Genomic DNA, 20,573 nt, shown 5'->3' with positions numbered 1-20,573 from the left:
AAAATGTTTATCATTTTGGCCGTTATGATTAGCAATCTCCCATCTCTGCTTGGTAAATTACACTGTAGTCTATGTTTCAGACTTCAAAGTTACCCCCCAAAAGAATACAGCTATATATCTGTGATGCATTTGATTACTATTTTTGTCATTTGCAAGGGTTTATTTATGGCATTATTGATAATAATTGTGACATCTTCAGATACACTATATTGACAAGGTAGTAGAAGAATAGCCAGTGATATTGCTACATGGATAAAAAATATAGTGGGTATTAAAATCTTGAGGGATGTTTAAGAACCATATAATAGCCATTTATACGTCTACATGTGTATTATAGTTGTGATAAATTATTGATTTATTTCTTTTTTCATTTGTTTGTTGTTTTACAGTATCTTCTCTATTAAATTTGTTCAATTGTTTTGTATTTTGTATTTTTTCTTCACCTTTTCTAGGGGGGGGGGCTTTATTCAGTTAAAATATAAATCATAAATATATTTAAATATTTTCTGTTGATAATAATGTGTAGAATATTAATTATTAACAAATTAAAAATAAAAATTAAATAAATTTTTGAGTGAGAGTATTTTTCATTTTTTAGTAGGTGCTTGATAACATCATGGATATGATGTGACAAATGGAATGAATCTTTGAGTGTAATTAAAAAAAATCATAAATGTACTTTACAATAGATATCTCTTCTCTGAAAGATTTCATGTTGAATGGATTTTATTTTTAATTTCATCTGCATTATTTATTGTTCACTCTAATTGTTATAAACCTTTTGGATATACATGTAGAACAGAGGAATCCCTGTATAGTTGTATGGGAATGAGAAATTAGGAATACATTTCACTGAGTTTGTAATCGTTCTGTGTGCATGTCCTTTCATTGTATCCATCTCCTTACTAATGACTTCAGATGATGAATACTTTCAAAGCTTGAGAGGTGTATGGAAAAATCATCAAATAAATAGGGTTTACATAGGCTAGCTAAGGTCTTGGTTTCTAATCAGAGGACAATAGAGAACAGCTAAAAAGAAGTGGGAAAAAGTGTATTTGATCATACTCTTGAAAATTATTATGACTTTTATGAGGCTTCTATTTTGATAAAGTCTAAACTTTAAATTGCAAAGATTTAACAGAAATCCAGACCAACTGTGGTTTTTATAATTATCAGCAGAGCACAACATGTATATCCAAAGCAAAACTTAAAAATCTTCAATATAAATCAAGAACTTGACAGCCAATGTAGTCTTATTGCACATCTCTGTACAGTATTTTCCTTAATAATACAAAATTTTTATTTATTCTTTTTCTACTGAAAGGTGAAAATACATAAATGAAATATCTGTTTGAGTTGTGAAATAATGCCTGTATTCATTATTCTTTATTTTTATTGCATTTACAGAAATTGCCAGAGATTATTTGCATCATACAGGGAAATTTCAGGTCATTGGCGGCATTCTATCTCCAGTTAATGATGGATACAAAAAACAGGTGAGATTAGAATAATCTGCTTAATTACATTCTGTTTTTAATATACTGTATATTCCAGATGTGGTTTACACACTGGCGGATCAAGGTTCACATGCTCCCTCTAGAAAATTAAATGTGTTCTCGTTCTATTTTCAAATTTGTTACAGTATCTCCACCCCCTATATTTCAAAATCCTGGATACGCCACTTGTTGACACCAGATTAATTCAAAAGAATTTTGTGTTGTACATATACATTCATATATGTAAATATGATTCTGGTTAAAATCGAGTGTAATTTAGCGAAAAAGTTTTAATCATACTCAGTTTTCAGTCTAGATTGAATTACAGGTACATGTATTTCACAAAAATGAACTAAACTGGAAATACTTCTAATCGATATGATTCTCAAATTAAACTTTATGATAATAATCAAGACGTTCTCTTCATTCTATTGCCCAATTTTTATTATATCTTTAATTCTCAACAAGAGAGTATTTTCAACTCTCAACATTGAGTTAACATGTAAGTCCCAGAGAAAAGGTTGTACTTCTGAATATGAAATGACGTCAACTTGTATCTGCAGTCGGCACTCTGTAAACCATCATTATGTTTTATGGTCACATGCCTTGGGGACGTAAAATGCTACTAAGTGTGTACTGTAAGTGTTGCTATTAGTACCTTTTTCACGACTTGGTAGAACGGTATCACCTCTTGTGGAACGGGTTGTTAACCTTGCTATGTAGAAAACCAACAGCTGAAAAATTCATGTACATTTATGTACATGGATGTCTTGTGTATATTTCTGCAGTGAGTAAAGTTTATTTGGTTGACATTGTAATTTGTATAAAATCAACCTCGCATGCTTTCATTAAGTCACAAACAGAGAGTAGACTTAGATGCTTTCTCTTTTAGTTCACACCTTACTATACTATGAACTTGCATATCATTGTAAAGGACAACACTTGCCCCCAAATAGATGACCAAAAATCATCTTTAAGTGTTCTTTTTTAAGCAGCGCAAAGCATTTCAGGCAATGAAACCTGAGTATAATCTCATGTTTTTTTAGTGCAAAATAATAATGAATAGAAAATGTCCATTTAATTTCTTTTCCTTTCCCTGTAAATTTTAACCATAATGGTATTCAGACCAGTCCATATCAATGGTTTAAAATGAAGTGATCTTTATTTTCTCTTCTCAGTGTCCGTTTGTATGTATTAGTTTTGTTTTTATTGTTTTAATTTACATGTATCTAAATTGTGCCATTGTAATCTATTTTGATACAGAAGATATGTTAATTTGTCCCAATCTTTCTTGATCAGTTACATTACATGTACATGGGTTTTGGTGTCCAAACTTTGCTATTATTACATGTAGATCTATAAAAATTGACACGGGCAGGAACTTCAAATGTAGAATTAATTGTAAAAATTTTCACGACCAGATCAAGCAATATCCCTTTAGCAATAAAACAGCTGCTGTCATTAATCATCTCGGATTCAGGCATCATGTGATTGATTTTGAAATGGGTTCATTGTCCTAGCTATCTAATGAAGATATGAAAGAAGTTTGAAGCTAAAGTAGTTTGACTTTAATAGTCATGGGTGAGTCTTCAAATGTCAAGTACCTATTAGTGTAGGTAATTAGTATGTAGATTGAGCCCCCATTGATACTCTCTTATCTCATTCATCAATGTTGATTTGTACTATTAAGCCCACTAATCTTGTGGTTATTGAAAGAACTGATCCATGTTCTTATCACCCCTTCTTAGGCAAATGTTGAAATTCTCTCATAAGATATATAAATTTTTGTATTTTGTGAGCAGTTTTCTTCTTGCAAATTAAAACTTGTATGCATCCAGTGTTATTCATTACATGTATGTACACATACACATGTAACCTACATGTATTACAGTAGAGCTCTGATTGAATTATAAAAGTTTTAATAACCTTTTAATGTTTTACCTGTATTGTAAATGTGCAAAACATTGCTATAGATCTGGCAGTTAGTGTAGGGATACATGTACTTCAGCTGTACAATGTTGAGTATCCATCTACATGTACAGTACATGTACATTTATAAACACTTCATACTGGATACCTTTCAGGGATTTTAAGGCAAATATGCTGTATCAAAGTATAATAAAACACCAGTGATTCCAGTTTGTCAATTGTATGGCTGTTGGTCAGCTCTAACAGTTACCGTAATATATGTCTTTTGCTCAAGGTTGTTTGTTTCCTCAGACCCTTTTGGTCCCCAAAGTAACGCTTTGGAGGCGATAGGTTCATTAAGCTGACATACATACAGTAATGTAGCTTGGATCAAAATGTGTTAATCTTGGTGAAATTATATTTGTTCATACTATATGCAACATGACAGAACATAATATGGCAACATGGTTAAGTATTTATCTAATAATGATCATAATAATAATAATACTTGATACTTATATGTGCTTTTCATATGGGAACCAAAGCACACAATGAAAATACTAAAATAAATTATATAATGCTATAAAAACTATAAAAATTACAAGCTTTGAAAGAGATGGGGTTTTTAATGCCTTTTTTTGAAGATTTCTATTGATGGAGATTATCTTTAGAAGCAAATCATTCCAGTATTTTGAAGCTGACGTACAGTAAAAGTTCTAAGTTTTTTTTATTTGTAGTATTGTATATTATTATATTTTTTTATTTGTACATGTAGCAGGTCTTTAGGTTTTGTACTTCTATTTTGTTTAGTCAAACGGATCAGATTTTACACAATATTCACTTGATGAAGAATTAGTATTCAACCTGAAGTACAAAAATGTGTGTCATTGTGTGTTTTTTTTAATGGTTCGGTAAACAAGTGCAAAAAACACACTAGGTTTATGGAAGAAAATATGTTAGATTTACTCTGCATAGACTATAGTAATAGTATTCAAGAATGTTTTTTTTCCTTTTTCTTGTGTGTTTATCTGTTAATCTTTGAACCTGACAAAACTATTTTTGCCACATCAGGTGTACATAAATTTATTCTAGCTTGACTTTGGTATGTAGTACAAAAATATATACATGTATTAATCTATATATTTGTGTAAGAAATGAAGACCTAAAAAAATTAAATAACCTCCATCAGGTCCTGATTCACATAACTACTTTTATGATTATGAAAGTTTAGAAATTTATTTGGTTGAGTGACAGAGTTAAACATAAAATATATACCGTAGCAAAGTTTATAGTGAGCAATAGTTTTTTAGAGTACCTAAGAAACTTTATTAGCATGATGATAAAGATTATTTATGATCATTAAAAATTTTGCTTCAAGTACAAAAAGGTAGACCTCAGTATGTCATAATTTGTTGCTTTTGTTTCATTTGGGTATACATTCAAAAGTCATGGACAATGAGTCAATGACACTGGATCAGTTGAATGATTTTTGAATTTCACAACAATACTGCAGAATGAAACCTCCAATTTAGTTTTAATAATAGTTTTTGGTCAATAGTTAATTATGAAAGTTAAAGCGTAGCTCTTGATTTTGGCTTGAAACTTTGATTTTTTTTAACACACATGTACATTTGAAAAAAAGTATCATGTGATGTTTGTGTATCTTGTATTGTGATGCCATTGTGATATTTTATATAATTGGGTCTATTGAGGTCTCAGGATTTTGTCAAGAAAAAAAAACTAAAATTAATGTTACTTTTCGAACTACATATTTTACTTGTACTGTACATGTACATATGTACATTGCAATAATTCTAAGATTCATTCTTATTTCATACAAAGTATTACATGTGCCTGTACTTTTTTGTTCCTGGTAGTTGTGTTGATTTTATGAAATTTGTTGAACAACTAGGAATTTTGCAACAAATTTGCTCTGAGCCAATTATTTGGCAGAATTTAATGTGCTAATACAAAGTACATGTAGGATGCATCATAATGTATATTTTTCACCCACTTTTTTTTATACATGTGCAGGGCCTAATATCTAGCAAGCATCGTATTGAAATGTGTAAAATGGCTGTCGAGAATTCTGATTGGTTGAAAGTAGACACATGGGAGGCGGAGCAAACCAACTGGTTAACAACTGTCAAGGTAAATTCCAGAATGTTGGCCTTTGAATTATTAGCAATAAAATTTATCTGAAAGTAATTGTACATCATTGCTTAAAGGAGTCATGTTTTTTCCCCTAAAAATAGAAATTATCAATGGAATAAAGATTGCATAGGAAGAGGTGGCCCATACATGTATAAGGATTTATCAATCTAAATTACTTTTTTTATTCATTTTTTAATCTATTTTTTTAATCATTATTTTTTAAAATCTAATTTCTTATTCATTATTTTCTTCATTTCTATTTTTTGGTACTTGATTATTGCTTTATCTAAAATTCAAATTCTTGTATTATTGTTTTTTGTCTCACCTGCATAGCAGAGTGAGACTATAGGCGCCGCTTTTCCGACGGCGGCGGCGTCAACATCAAATCTTAACCTGAGGTTAAGTTTTTGAAATGACATCATAACTTAGAAAGTATATGGACCTAGTTCATGAAACTTGGCCATAAGGTTAATCAAGTATTACTGGACATCCTATTAGAGTTTCATGTCACATGACCAAGGTCAAAGGTCATTTAGGGTCAATGAACTTAAACCATGTTGGGGGAATCAATATCAAAATCTTAACCTGAGGTTAAGTTTTTGAAATGCCGATTTGGGGGTATCTGTTGAATTACAATCAAAACTTTAAAAGTTTTTGGATCTGATTCATGAAACTTGGACATAACAGTAATCAAGTATCACTGAACATCCTGTGCAAGTTTCAGGTCACATGATCAAGGTCAAAGGTCATGTGAGATCAATGAACTTTGGCCGCATTGGGGTTATTTGTTGAATTACCATCCTATCTCTGTAAGTGTATTGGTCTAATTCATAAAAAGTGGAAATAAGAGTAACCAAGTATCACTGAACATCTTGTGTGAGTTACATGTATAGTAGTTTTCAAAGTCAGCACTGCTGCTATGTCGAATCGCGTGATGCAGGTGAGACGGCCAGAGGCATTCCACTTGTTTATTGTATTCCTTCCTAGAGTTTTTCTTGTTGCAAATTATACTTCTATTTAAATGTGTTCAGAATTTTCAAAATCAATAGTTATAGCTTTAGCATAAAGTCTACACTCTTCATCATTCTGTCTCATTTGATATCAAGATTTTATTAGTTGTTGAAGCTTTATTCAATTCAGTGAAGAGCTAGTAGAAAAGAATAAATATAGTGCATTGCACCTATAATCTCTTCATTATTTCTGCAAAATTGATTGAAAATTGTGATTTAAATGGGATTACACCAGCCTTTGTACTTTTCATCAGCGTCCAGGGCTTAGGGGTATACATGTCATGCAGTAGTATTAACTCATTTTTATGAAAATGGAATAGAAAAGAACTGGTGAAATTATTCCCAATGCAGTAAATTCAGATGAAATGTGACTAATTTCCTTGTATTTTTATAATTTCATCAAATTATATTTAATAAATCCTGGGATTACAAACTAGCAATGTCCAATTTTTCTATTAATGGAAATCTAATCAGTAAGCTGAATTGTCAAAATAACTGGAATTCCATACCACATAATTATTTCTACATGATATTTGAAGTCCATTAAAGATTTAGTATAATGATAAAGTTTTTAGAACATTGTGAATGATTTCTTGGAAGCGCCGTGGTGTAGCGGTTCTGACTCTCACCTTATAATCAGAGAGTCTTGTGTTCAAATCCCACCATGTCCTAGCGCCCTTTGGCAAGGCGTCAATCCACTTTTTGCCACTCTCACCCAGGCGCTAATTGGGTACCGGTAGGAAACAACCGTCATTGTGGTTGGTTTAGCAAGTTTGCGCCTATCAGGCTGCTTGGAATGCTATGAATCCAGTGACAGGATAATAATAATTGTGAAGCACTTTGAACAGTCGTAGATTGATAAAGCGCTATATACATGTAAATGCCAATTATTATTATTCTTGTAAGCACACAATTACAAACACATTGTATGTAAGTACACATGATCAATAAAGTTTAATGTGATAGACTGATAAATGGATTGGAAAAGATACTCCATCCCTCGCCTAGATGGGAATTGCATTTTGCCACATTGAGTCATTGGATATGACAAAAGTTTTGATCACAGTGGTATGAGCAGTATAACTCTCTTTTAATGTAATGAATTGGATTAAGCCTCATAAATCTAACAAAAATAACGTGGTTGTTTAATATTTCATAAAAAAAGTTCAAATTGGCTTGGAAACAACCAATAAGAACTTCATGCACCTACATGCAAACAATGCATCCTAAATTTTCCATTGATGTATCCATCATCTGCGGAAGTCAAGTGCCTGTGTATTCATTACATCCCAATTAGCACTGAATGATGGTCTGATATATGAAGGGACTTGACTGTGACCACCATACATGCTTCATTAATGACAGGAAGTGATTTTGTCAGGCGGGGGAAGCTTTCTAGCTAGTAAACCCATTTAGAAAGCTATTTCATTCTCCAAATTGTTTAAATCACTCGCTCTATACCTGGCTGTGTGGATGATGCTTTTAACCGAAAGTGGTTGTGTTTTTTACATGTTTCCAGATTATTTCATTAATGTGTTTTTTTTAATTTCCTTTTCATTGTGTTTTAGAAGAGATCCCATCTTTCATTTTCCTTATCCCTTTACTGTTTTGCTTTGTTTGTCTATCCCCATGTACCATTTTAATTTCCTCCATTTCCCCTCTGTCTCATGCTCTTGATTTGTATTTCTCTGTCATCCCTCCCATTTCTCATGTGCCCACATTATTTAAAATCAATTACATGTAGTAGTTTTAATACTGTGCTTCACACATAAAAAAATACTAGAAAAACACAATTACTAGAATAATATAAAGATTTCTTTCAGTACTCTCCACCCTCTTTAACTCAATACTCATTCAACTGGCAATTTCTCATAAGCAACAAACAATCAAGTTATCTTCAAAATATTTGTCAATAAACTGTGTATTGTTACTTCACCATACCGTTTAAAGAATTGCAGTTTCATTCAAGATATTGTGTGTTTGTACATGTATTTGCACTTCTCGAGTCATTGTAGCTGCAACACATTTACTCTCTCGTTATAAATGTCTTTATTCTTTCTCACTTTTGAGCCTTTCATAACAGACTTAAGATTATCCATCTTACCTCCCTCCATCTGAGTAGGCTTTTGAGCTTTGATTGCCATTTATAGAATCTTTTTAATGCATTCTTTATTTAGAATTTATTTGCAATATTCTGTCATTTCCCTGTATATCGCCATAATCCTTACTGATTAGTTTGAAATCTCATTCTAAATTGAAATATAAATTGGAATGTTTTCTTAAAGTTCTACATTCAAACTTACATTGAAAAAATGAAGCAAATACTTTGAATCAGCAATTAATCACAGAAATATCTTCAAACAATTCAATAATTATTCATTTCATGATTAAATAAATTTTATGATAGGCATGCTCTTTGTACTCCCTTGTAATTTGACTTTGCAATAGGGAAATTAATTCAACAGAATTTATTCATGTAGTATGCTTTGCTTTCTTATGAAATACATTACCTAAATGGGTAAAAAATGTCATTACATCGCACCCCATGTATATTGACCATCGTGAATGGGGTCAATTCCACCCATCGTCCATCCCTTTAATTCATCCTCTATACGCTATTCCTCCGGCATTCTTACCATCCTACGCACCGATGATGGGGCTTTTAGCATCCTCTATCAAGATACCGGCGGATGAGAATGTGGGAGAATATTAATGATGGGAGGAGAGGAAACGAGAGCTCGGAGGTGTAGATTGTCCTCTAAAAATGAATTACGGCCCGAGACGTGCTCTACAAAGGGGGTTGGCGCCTACTGTCCATGGGTTTAATTGTGAAGTGAAAGAAAGAACATAAATTGTTAACTAAATTTGACCTCTACGTGATGGAGAAGTGCCTGTGTGGTGTCCTTCACTGGTATTGAGTGACAGTCTGGTGTCTTCTATGTGATGAGTGGATATTTTATGAAGGTTCATAAGAATCTGATTTTAAGTGAAATATTTTGTATCCTGGACATATTTGGGCCATTTTCTGACAGATATTGTTTAAAATTGCATAGCGTAAATGTATCGTACATTTGATTTCTGCAAAAATGTCTTCTTGACCACAGGAAGGAAACAAATGTACAAGAATAATTCATATTTTGGGTTGAATTTTATGCAGTATGCCTCCCTCCAGTGACAATAACACAGAATGAGTAGAATCTGTTGAAAAATGTTCAGGCTTCAGCCGTGAAAATATGAGGATCTACTTTAGTCATTCTAACAAAATAAGATTATGATAAATAAAACACATAAATTTTTTTGTTGTAAATTTATTTCAATCACAACTAAGCCCCTGATTATCTTACACAGGTTTAGATATCAAGTTTCATGAAGGATTTGTGATCAGTGTTTCATCATCTACTCCTGATATAGAACTGTCTATTTATCTCTTTAAAAAATAGATCATTTGGCCTTTCTTCAAGGGTTTTTCTATTATTTAATTTAATTCTTACTCTCTTCCAAAGACTGACATAACTTTTCATTCAAATGTCAGCTCATGATCACCAATTGAAGGCTGTCTAGGGTATATTGATATCTACTCCAGATAGCCCTACAGATCTGCTAATGCTTCTATAGTTTTATTACATTGGTAGTGGAGGATTAATTAAAGTTTTACTTTTAAGATCTTAATATTTAGAATTAGATGAGACTTGTGACATGATGATGGATTGTTCATTTTTGTCTCGGAAGATCGTTTTCATAGCAAGAAGATGAGGAGAAGGCTCTGGAAATGCTCTCCAGTATAATGAATTACAGAATTTGGGGCAACAGGATATGAAATGATTCATAAAGGTGATTGCTCAAGACTGTCTATTTTTGGGGATCACTTAACCTCCAGTAAATTGACTGATCTTCAGAATATGGATGGAGTTGTTAGATTAAAAATCAAATCTAATTTTGGATTTATCCATTTAAATATATTTAAGTTTGATTGATTTCAAATCCATCCATTGAAAATGGGAGCATATGAAACTACTGAGTATTAAACATTGACAATTTATGTTTACATGTACATATTGTTTTCTTTCTGAAATATGCCCTATTGTAAAGTATCCTCTATCTACAGTAGCAGTCGTATCAATTGCCCACGGGGAATTCATGTTTACAATTTCTATAAATAATCCCTATCCATAGGGATCCAATTCTCATTTTTCTCATTTGGAGAGGAAAGATATGGGATTTGTTGATGCATCTGTTGCGACAAAGGTCTTTTGGAATGGCATCCGTAGATCCTACCTAGATCTTACCATGACATCTTATCTCTCAGCGATATTATTTTTGGTCATTTGTGTTGAGGACTGTTTCCAGAGGTTCTTGATACGTATGTGTCATCAAGCCAATTTAAAGGAACATGATCGGAAGCTATGTTACCCGAGTTATGCTGATTGCTTTTGGAAGTAATTATATACCCCATTTTAGATTAAAAGTTTATAGGAGAATGAGTTTTATAGTTGGACATGATGAAAATTGCAAAGAGAGTCAGTGGTCCTCCTGTGATGTGATTTCAATGGCAAAAAGTGGACGTATGTAGATTCACGAAGCAATGATTACATTTGGATAGGGACCTACTTAAAATTTGAAACTGAAATTAAAAACTATTTTGTATAAACTTTGATTGTACCCCCTCCTCGTCCCAGTTCAAACAATACACAGGTAATTAACTTGAGCAGAAAATAATCGATGAACATGATTCAATATTTCATGTTTATTTGCATCTTCCCTTTTGATAATAATAAGTATTACTAATGCGCACTTCCTAATGAATCATTACTCAAGGCGTTTCATATGAAATAAAGAAAAACTAAAAAACAGTGAAAATATTCTCAATTATAATCATCAAACATAACTTTCATACAAGGAAAATACCAAACTTGTCTAGTATGATTGTGAAAATACGTAATATTTGAAACTTGATTGGAATGTCTTTAAAGGACAAGTCCTCCCCCAAAAAAACTTGATTTGAATAAAACAAGAAAAATTCAACAAGCATAACACTGAAAATTTCATCAAAATCGGATGTAAAATAAGAAAGAATGACATTTTAAAGTTTCGCTTCATTTCACTAAACAGTGATATGCACATCTCGGTCAGTATGCAAATGAGGGAACTGATGACATCACTCACTCACTATTTTGTATTTTATTATATGAAATATGAAATATTTTGATTTTCTTGTCATTGTCATGTGAAATGCAGTTTCATTCCTCCCTGAACACGTGGAATTCCAGTATTTTAACATTTTGTGCTTCAGGCAAGGAGGTCCTAATCATCAAATTCGTAAAAATTGAAATATTGTATACTTCAAACAATAAAAAAAAAAGGAATAGTGAGTGAGTGACGTCATCGACTCTCTCGTTTGGATGTAACTGGCTCGTTCATAACTCTTGTTAAACATAAGCGAAACTTTCAAATGTCATAACTTTCTTATTTTACATCTGATTTTGATGAAATTTTCAGCACTGTGCTTGTCTGATTTTTCTCTATTGATTCAAATCAACATTTTTCTTAGGTGGACTTGACCTTTAAGACTGTTCATATTCCTGATAGTACTTGGCAGTACTTAAATTCAGGTACGTGAGAGAAGGCCACCTTCTTCTTCCTTGTGATTCATAGAGTCAACTCCTTCTTGAAATGTTAAATGAACCCATCCACCTACGACTGTTTTCCCCTTCTCAAGACACATCCTGGCAGCTTCTTTATTTACGCATTTCTCTATAAACATCGTCTATGGTATTTATATGTGACTGTGTCCTGGCTTGCTTACTTCTGATTTCGAAGAAGTTCTGCCCTGTCACTTCAGATCTCATGTAAGAGTTTGATGCCCCATCCATCCGTAAAGTATCCACTTTTTGTGATTTAGCTTTTTTCATTTATTGGATATTACCTGGCATTCTTGTCACGATTGATTCACTTCTGACGTTACGTTAGTTACTCTTTTTTTCTTTTTTTAGATGGATGTCTAGTGTAATTTGTCTCCTTTTTTCTAATACATGTACATGTACACAGTATTGACTCTTCCCCCTTTTTTGTGGCTCTCTGAAAATTTTATTCTATATTCGGCATTCTTTCCTTCAGTCTCTGTCTCTCTGCTCTCTGATAAAAAGACATTATTATGAGGCCTGTTATAACTTATACCTTTTATTTGTTCTCTCTAACTTCTTATTTCTGAAAATTTATTTGTTTCCTTTCTCCTGTGTCTAGAAATGTTTCACTCTGTCTGCTCTCTCTTTATCCCTTTCTCCCTTTATTGTTTTGTCTCTACTTTCTTCTAAACTTAGCATACATTCAATGGTATTAACTATTCCAAATGCAAAGAGTGTCATGCCAGCTGCCTTTTATATCAACATGTTTCTGTAAACCAGTATCCTGTGTTTGAAGTCTGCTGTCTCTTTCCTTTATTTTTTCTTTCTCTCCCTCTCTTTATAATCCCTCTGTTCCTCTTTGTATTTTTGCTAGATTCACAACATAGCATCTTCACGAACTGTCTTTTGCCATTTTAGTAATGACTGATTGCTCCTGTTCCGAGTCGGACCTAGCCAGGTTAAATGTCTGCCAATTGAAGTAGAAATTATGGCTAGATTATTCTAAGTAATGACAGACACAGATCGTAGATACTCTGGCTTGCTATTAATCTCCTTCGTACTCTGATAATGAATATTACCTGTCTCGGGGGAGGGGGTGGAGCAGTCAGATTTTGGAGTTGAGAGACTATCAAACCCAAATCAAACTTTCTTGAGGATGATAGAAAACTAAATCCTGGTGAATGGAGACTATCTTACCCTGCTTTCCATAAGAACACGAAATTGACCTTTTGTTTAGCAGACTCTGCATGTTTTCATTTACCAATCAGGCTTTAATACTTGCACGTCCATGTACAACTGTGCTCCTGAACTATTTCCACGCATAGGCTTTCATACTTATTTTTGTTGCGTGGCTTGAGGGTTCTATAAACAAACTCCTGCCAAATACAATTGAGCCTATTTTCATTCCTGTCAATAATGACCAGATTTCAATAATGACCAGATTTCAATAATGATGTTGATATTCTTATGGATTTGGCGCCATACAAATCATATATATTATTATTATTATTATTTTTGTGACAGAATTGAATTAAATTTCCATACAATTTCTTATTAGCTCTTTATTAACTAAACCTTGTATTCAATGCTCAGACTATAATTTTTTTGTATTTATAAATTCTAGGATGATTGTTATAGTGTTTGTGCTGATTTATAATTTAATTTCTAAAAGCTTGTCATAACATTTATAATATTATTCTATATACTCAAATATACTACATAATTTTCATGAAATAGTGTTCCAAATATTGGAAGGATTTGTGACTTTGAACTTGAAGCCAGTATATAAGATTTAATTAAATTTGCCATAAAAGTTTGATAAAGAATTTACTTTATATAGAGAAATAAAATTATACAATTACGACAGCAAACAAATCCAATCTTTTCAAACACTATTTCATACAATTATTTTCTGTCCACTTCTCTATATTCTTCCAAATTAGGTTCTGACCCACTTTGACAGTGAGCTTAATAGCAACAAAGTCAACAACAATCCTGAACCCGAGTTACCCCTCCCACCCCGATGTCTGACCACGCCCACTAGAAGAGGCACTAAAAGAAGACGGAATCTCCGAAAGAATGAGCCACCTGTCTCAAATGGTATGTTTCTTGTCAAGTGTTCGTAGCAAAGTCACAGAATTTATTTTTCTTTTTACTTACTGTATGTTGTACAGAAATCAAATTGATGCAAAGAGAAGCACTGTTAATTCGTGCATTTTTTAATTTCTGTCTGAAACATATGAAATATGCAATTTTGATCATAATAGTTGCCTGACAAATGTTTTTTATTTAAAAAATCTTTGAGAAAGATACAAACTGCCTTTAATATTTAAGAAGTGCCTTGCCCGTCCTATCATCTGTCAGATCAGAACCACCATTATGTCTCTGTCATAAAGTCATTTCCAATTTTACGTTTTAATGAACCTTATGATGCAATTTGTCCAGATAGATTGTACTATAGGTGCAAGTCTAAAGTGAATTACCCAATCTAAAGTTTGTTTCATTTGAGCAGCTGAATGGTTCCCTTTGTGCAACTTTTTCACAGATAAAAAGCTATTTGTAGAGATAGAAATCAGAAAGAGAAAACGAGAGACAGGTAAAATATAGTACCAAATGATCCTAAATTTGAAAGAATTTGAGAAATATACATTGGTTTGCAGTGTTCATTCTGTGATGCATGACTGAATGAATGAAGGTTTTATCAGACAATCAAATGGAAGAAGAAAAATCCCCCCAGAGAGCATTTTTGCAAGAGTTTGAGAATGGTACACAGTGCCTTCCTCCCTCTTTTTGCAATTACATCAAGAAATGATAACAGTGTTGGCAATAGTGTCCTGGTTTTATCTCAGTTAAAGTGATAGGCAACTACAGATTTAAGTTCATTACTAATATTTTAATTCATTAAAGGTATTGTCTTGCCAAATGATGCTATTTGTAGTTGTGCTGTGGTGAGATTCAAAATCTGGAGACAAAAAGGATCCTTTGCTTCACACTCAAGAACTCTGCTATTTTTGTGAAGCTGGGATTGCATTTTTGATGCTTGAATTTGGACAGTAAATGCCCTTTTGGTGTCGAAAGTTTATGAATATCTACATGTAAGACCTGATTACTTTCTACAAATCATTTAAACATGAAAGTTTGCAACATTTGGGAAGTGTGATGCAGCTTTATATGTGTTGTGTGAACTGGGCTTATTCCCCCCCCCCCTCCTCCTATCCATTCTACTAATGAAGTACCAGTCATGATCCCTTTTAATGATCACTAGGCCCCTTGCTCATGATGTATTTTTTGCTCAGGGGAATGCCTCCATTTAGGGGTTCATCGATACTTGTATCCATTCTTCATATTTTCTTTAATATGCCATTGAAACGAAAATGGGATGCGGTTAAAAGCAGACATTATTTACATGTACTTGCGCTTGTCGTGTAATTATAGGTATTTTGGTGATGAAAGTCATCGGAAGCAATGAATTATTCAGACGGGTGTATAAGGAAAAAGAAGAGAGGAAAGAGGAAGTGGATGAAGAATTGAGAGATTGAGATTTTTGAGGTCTAGGGGATGCATGGCATTGTTGAGTATGATGTGCTTGAATTCTTGACTGATTTTGTACTTGCTGGATTGTAAAAAAGGTATAAAGTTAAAACAAATGACAACTTTTTAATTGTGCTACTGTACCTCCTTTCTGTTTGAGGATTCCTGTGATGTAACATTAAGATGAATTGAATTTATTACAGAACGTCACCGGCAATTGCCAACATTTTGTTCAAAACAAGAAAATATATACATAAACAGATAAACAAAGACAAAATAGTATTTTTTGTCAAACAAAACAAAATCAAAACAAAATATAACAAAGCAACTTATATATGAAAATATACACTATAAACATAGGCATTATTCGGGTAATCATTTTAACAATGAGTAAAAAAAAAAAAAAAAAAAGCAAATGTCCAAGAGAGGACAAGGAAAACACAAGGAAAGTGGGAGAGGAAAGGGAAATAAAGAGGAAAGAAGATGAAACCTATATGTAGCTATTACAAACGCTAGTCAACAAACTAATACACTAAGATGATGTCCCCTAAAATATGGCTTCTTTATTTCTTTTATCTTTCTTTGTAGTCAGTCAACTTAACGGGCCATGCTTGTTATTTAAAATCAGTAGGATTAAAGTATTCTGATAATGACATAAAAAAGGAATTGTGAATATGAGTACTTGGAAGATTCTTCCCTCCCTTATTTTGAATGCTATTTAGGTCTAGGAATCTAGATTCAAATTTTTTGAATGGATACACAAAACTCATTTTCCTTTGGATTGAGTCAGTGAATGTATATAAGGATATTTTTACAATGCAAACCAGTGCTAGGATTTGACAAATCATTCCATATCATGATAGAGTTACAAACCAAATGCACCGAAGAATGCAATATGCAAATCAAACTGCAGTGACTGACCAGACTAGTTGTATTTAAAGGTCTTCTGATCAGTAAGATGTATTAGCACATAATGCAAATCCTTGCAAATTCGCTGATCCATTTTATGTCATAACCCTGTTGTGGCCTCTAAACATCAGACTACCTGTTGTCAAGTTACAACGGGTAAGGGTCAAGAAATAAGGAAGCAAAGGATTGCATCAGAGTGTCGTATTCAAGTAATTTGCAATGCCGCCCCCATATCGAGGCTAATGCATCCACTAGCTCTCCTAAAGAATCAAGCAAATTGGACTGTTGTCATTAATCAAGACACTCATTCATTTCCCCCGATTTTGTTCCAGACGTTGCTTTGCTTAAATCACATTGCGTCACTAAAAACACATTATCTCTCTAAAAACACATTACCGGTGCTTTCAGGAGAGAGTTGGGATATAAAAAGGTGAATCACGGTTACCAAAGGCTCAGAGCAAAAAAGGCCATTTTGAAAATATAAACGACTTTCCTATTTGTCGAAGATAACATTTACAGGGATTTGTGGCAAACAAGGTAAAAAGTCATCTCTCATAACAAAGATACATACTTGTTGTACAATATAAAGAAAAGTGTGACTTTGTTCATGTCTACTGTCCTGTGGTGTAAAATACTGTGCACACATGTATGTAAAGTTAGGTTCATATTTTGTAATTTTTATGAAAGGCAAGTGAATAGTTCATTAAACTTATATTCTCATTTTTAAAACTAGATTATAAAATTTCACTATTCACAGTCAATTCAATTCAATTCAATTTCAACAGTCACATCCTTATTGTATACTATTATTTTTCCTTTAAGTTTTCTTAATCATATTTTCATGATATTTTTCATTATACTGTAGCAAGAGTCTAGCATTGATCATTAGTTGATCAAACTGGACCCTTGTTTGTGCTACCATTTAAGGTGTTTTCATCAACAATATAAATGATTTAAAATAGTGAATAAGAACATTGTTTACAAGAAGTGGGTAAACATGATCTGTCTTGTGGCATATCATGTGTGGATGTGCCTCAGAGTGCGATTGATTTTTCTTTCGTAGAGTTAGGATATGCCACGTACATTTCTCTCTCACCGTTCAGTCCTTGTATTATCATCTAGCCGCACTCACCGAGCGTAGAGAGATCAATCGATTGGCGATGCGTCGTGTGGTCTGAGGTTTCCTCCAGTATTAATGAAGCCTTGAAATGCAGGAAGGGCCCCCAATGGAAGAATAAATTAATTGAATAATTTGAATTGATCTTTTGCCTTTGCTTTGTGATTGTCCTTTGTGTATTTATTGGATAAGTTGTTTTGATATTAAATAGAGAAGGGAATGAAGGATTTCTCAAAGATTTTTCTTTTATTTTACTGGTACAAAGAATATAAATTTTGGACTTTCAAGTATTCAAATTAATTAAAGGCATGGTCACACCGCCCGAGCGCTGTTGGAGCGGTTGTGGAGTGGAGAGAAAAAAAATCACCACTTGCTACTGTTCACCTTTTTGATTTCAATTGTTTTTTTATTTGTTTTTCGATTTTTTCCCCAATTTTGTGAGCGAAATGCGGCCCTCTTTCCCTACCGCTCCACGACCGCTCCAACAACGCTCGGGCGGTGTGACCATGCCTTAAGACCTATTACATGTAACTCACTTTATTAACAAATTATTCTTTGTTAAAAAGAATAGTAGTTTGCCTGCTGATTTCTATTTGTAAAGAAGTTATACATTTCAGATTCTTGGTACTAAATTTATTATGTGTTTTAATTCAATTTTAATGTTAGGCCTACTTAAGAATGGATGAGATAAAGTCATTCATCATTGATATGAACATGCATGACATGTAATTATTGCTTGAATAGGCGAATATTTAGTTACACAATGTTTAAATTTCACATACATTTGGTACATGTAGTTGCTGCATCGCAATATAACGAAATTACATTTGAGGGAGAACGGTACCATAATTACAGAGCTAACATGCCGATAGTACGTGGCCCTTGACACGAGCTCAATTTACTCAACATTCGAACCCAATTTGAGCCTCTGCTCGCCCCAAAGTGAAGTGTGCCGAGTGAGGTCAATTGCAATGTTAGATTCACCGACACTATGTAATTTAGAAAGCATATTTGCCTTGATCCACTTGTAAATAGCAAGAAGATCCCTTCCTCATGCCTTCCTGGTGTGATGGATTTATAAGCTGCTCCGTAAGGACATGATTTTAGCTCTTTTTTTTTCTTTTACAAAAATCCCTCAATAAGGGTGCCTATCTTAATGTAACACTGTAACCATACAAATGGATGAGAAGTTGAGAAGAACATCTGAAATAGCAGCATTTCTTGAAAAATATCAAGAACTGGATATTTTGTTTAATAATGGGAAAATATAATTTATCGTCCTACAACATATCTAAGGTTCATGTCAATACAATTCATGGATGCACTCTCTGTGCAGTGAAGACCAGTCGACCTTACTAATCAGAAATGTTATTACAACCAACTGGGGCATAAGATGTAATATCTCAAACATTTTCTGAAAATGAAATAGAGAGGGGAGGAGGAGGGGGGGGGGGGGGGGGGGGTTCTCAGTATTTCAGATACCTTTTCACTTCGTCATTTACTTATTTGGCAGGACGTTCTGTTTACATGTACATCTTGGTAGAATAAGAAGAATATTAGCATAGTGGATGCAGATTCCCAGACCCACCCCCAAATATTTGAGGATACCACTCCTGTTGCCTCATTTCCCTGGAGTCACTCCTTAGTCCCTAATGTAAAGTATGCCTAAGCAGCAGGTGGCGCTTTAATTCAGCCATCCATTCCCATCGTCCAATCAATCGTGGGTCACGCTTCTTCCTGCTGCGCCACCGCTAACTAGCAAACCAGAGTAACAAAATGATCATGTGACCTTGTCATGTGATTATATTTTACAGAGTCGATCTTATTTTGTAAGTGTTGCCAAGTGTAGAGGTTGGGGTTATTTTTTCAGAAAGTGAAAGGTTTAAAATTAGTGACCTTTTGAAACCAATTGAACCTTTCTTATGTCACTTACAACCACAAAATCAAATTACTTGTTTTAGTCAATTTCATTTTATTATTTTCATCAGTGATAGAATTTATTAAAAGAAAGTTCAGTTTAAATTCCTTATATTAATCTAATTCCCTTTGTGAATTTGACTATTTCTTAACCATTGATGTGGGTATTAGTTTTACTGAAATAATGACAATTTCTTAGTTTCAAATCAATGGCACATTACTTTAAGAAATTCAAAGTTTAGAACCTCTCCTCGTCCCATATTTGGAACCCTTATAAAGTCCCTTCAAAGAAGCAGAAAAGGGTTCTCAATAGTCCCTCTAAACTGTTTTTTATTCTACAACGAACCTTTCAGGTTTCTTATACAACCCATGGCTTTTTTCATGGTGTTGATAATGAGTCATCATATTTTTTAAATTGTATATATATATATATATATATATATATATATATATATATATATATATATATATGTAAGTGAAAGTTTGTTCTACTTTATACACACATAGGGTAGATACACATGTATGAGGAATGTCTATACAACTAGACTTTAAGAAAGATGAAAGCTGCTGATGGTTTCTTATGCCTTGTACACTCTGTATTCATCACACCTTAATATATCTCTTGGGATGCACTAAATAACAGCCTCCAGCTCAGACTTGTCATCTGGCCATGATTATGCAATTTATTATATTTTTATACCTTTCTACATAGACACAGTAGCCCTCCTATCATCACATCCATAATTAAAATGGTCATTTCTTCTGCATGTAGATAGCCTATGGTCTTCTAAGGTAGGTCCTCTTTGGTGTGTCCTCATCAGCCCTAACCTGTATGCTGCTGATTCTGTCAACCTCTCTTACAGTAGGTGCTTAATGATAAATCAACGTCAATGAAAATTTGATGTATATG

General features: G+C 33.2%; 1 protein-coding gene across 2 annotated transcripts in view; it reads left to right on the top strand.

Moving 5' to 3' along the window:
• Positions 1 to 20,573, top strand: part of LOC121424770 (nicotinamide/nicotinic acid mononucleotide adenylyltransferase 1-like) — a 37,425-nt gene that overhangs the window by 4,745 nt on the left and 12,107 nt on the right. For both annotated transcript variants that reach the window (XM_041620541.1, XM_041620542.1), the window contains exons 2-4: positions 1,408 to 1,496; positions 5,439 to 5,555; positions 14,133 to 14,289. In XM_041620541.1, coding sequence (XP_041476475.1) covers positions 1,408 to 1,496; positions 5,439 to 5,555; positions 14,133 to 14,289 — 363 coding nt within the window. The remainder of the gene's footprint in view (positions 1 to 1,407; positions 1,497 to 5,438; positions 5,556 to 14,132; positions 14,290 to 20,573) is intronic.

This window comes from Lytechinus variegatus, chromosome 12 (assembly GCF_018143015.1).
Source record: "Lytechinus variegatus isolate NC3 chromosome 12, Lvar_3.0, whole genome shotgun sequence".
Classification (NCBI taxonomy): domain Eukaryota; kingdom Metazoa; phylum Echinodermata; class Echinoidea; order Temnopleuroida; family Toxopneustidae; genus Lytechinus; species Lytechinus variegatus.
The sequence above is the reverse complement of the archived record's forward strand: the minus strand, read 5'-3'. Positions and strand labels throughout refer to the sequence as shown.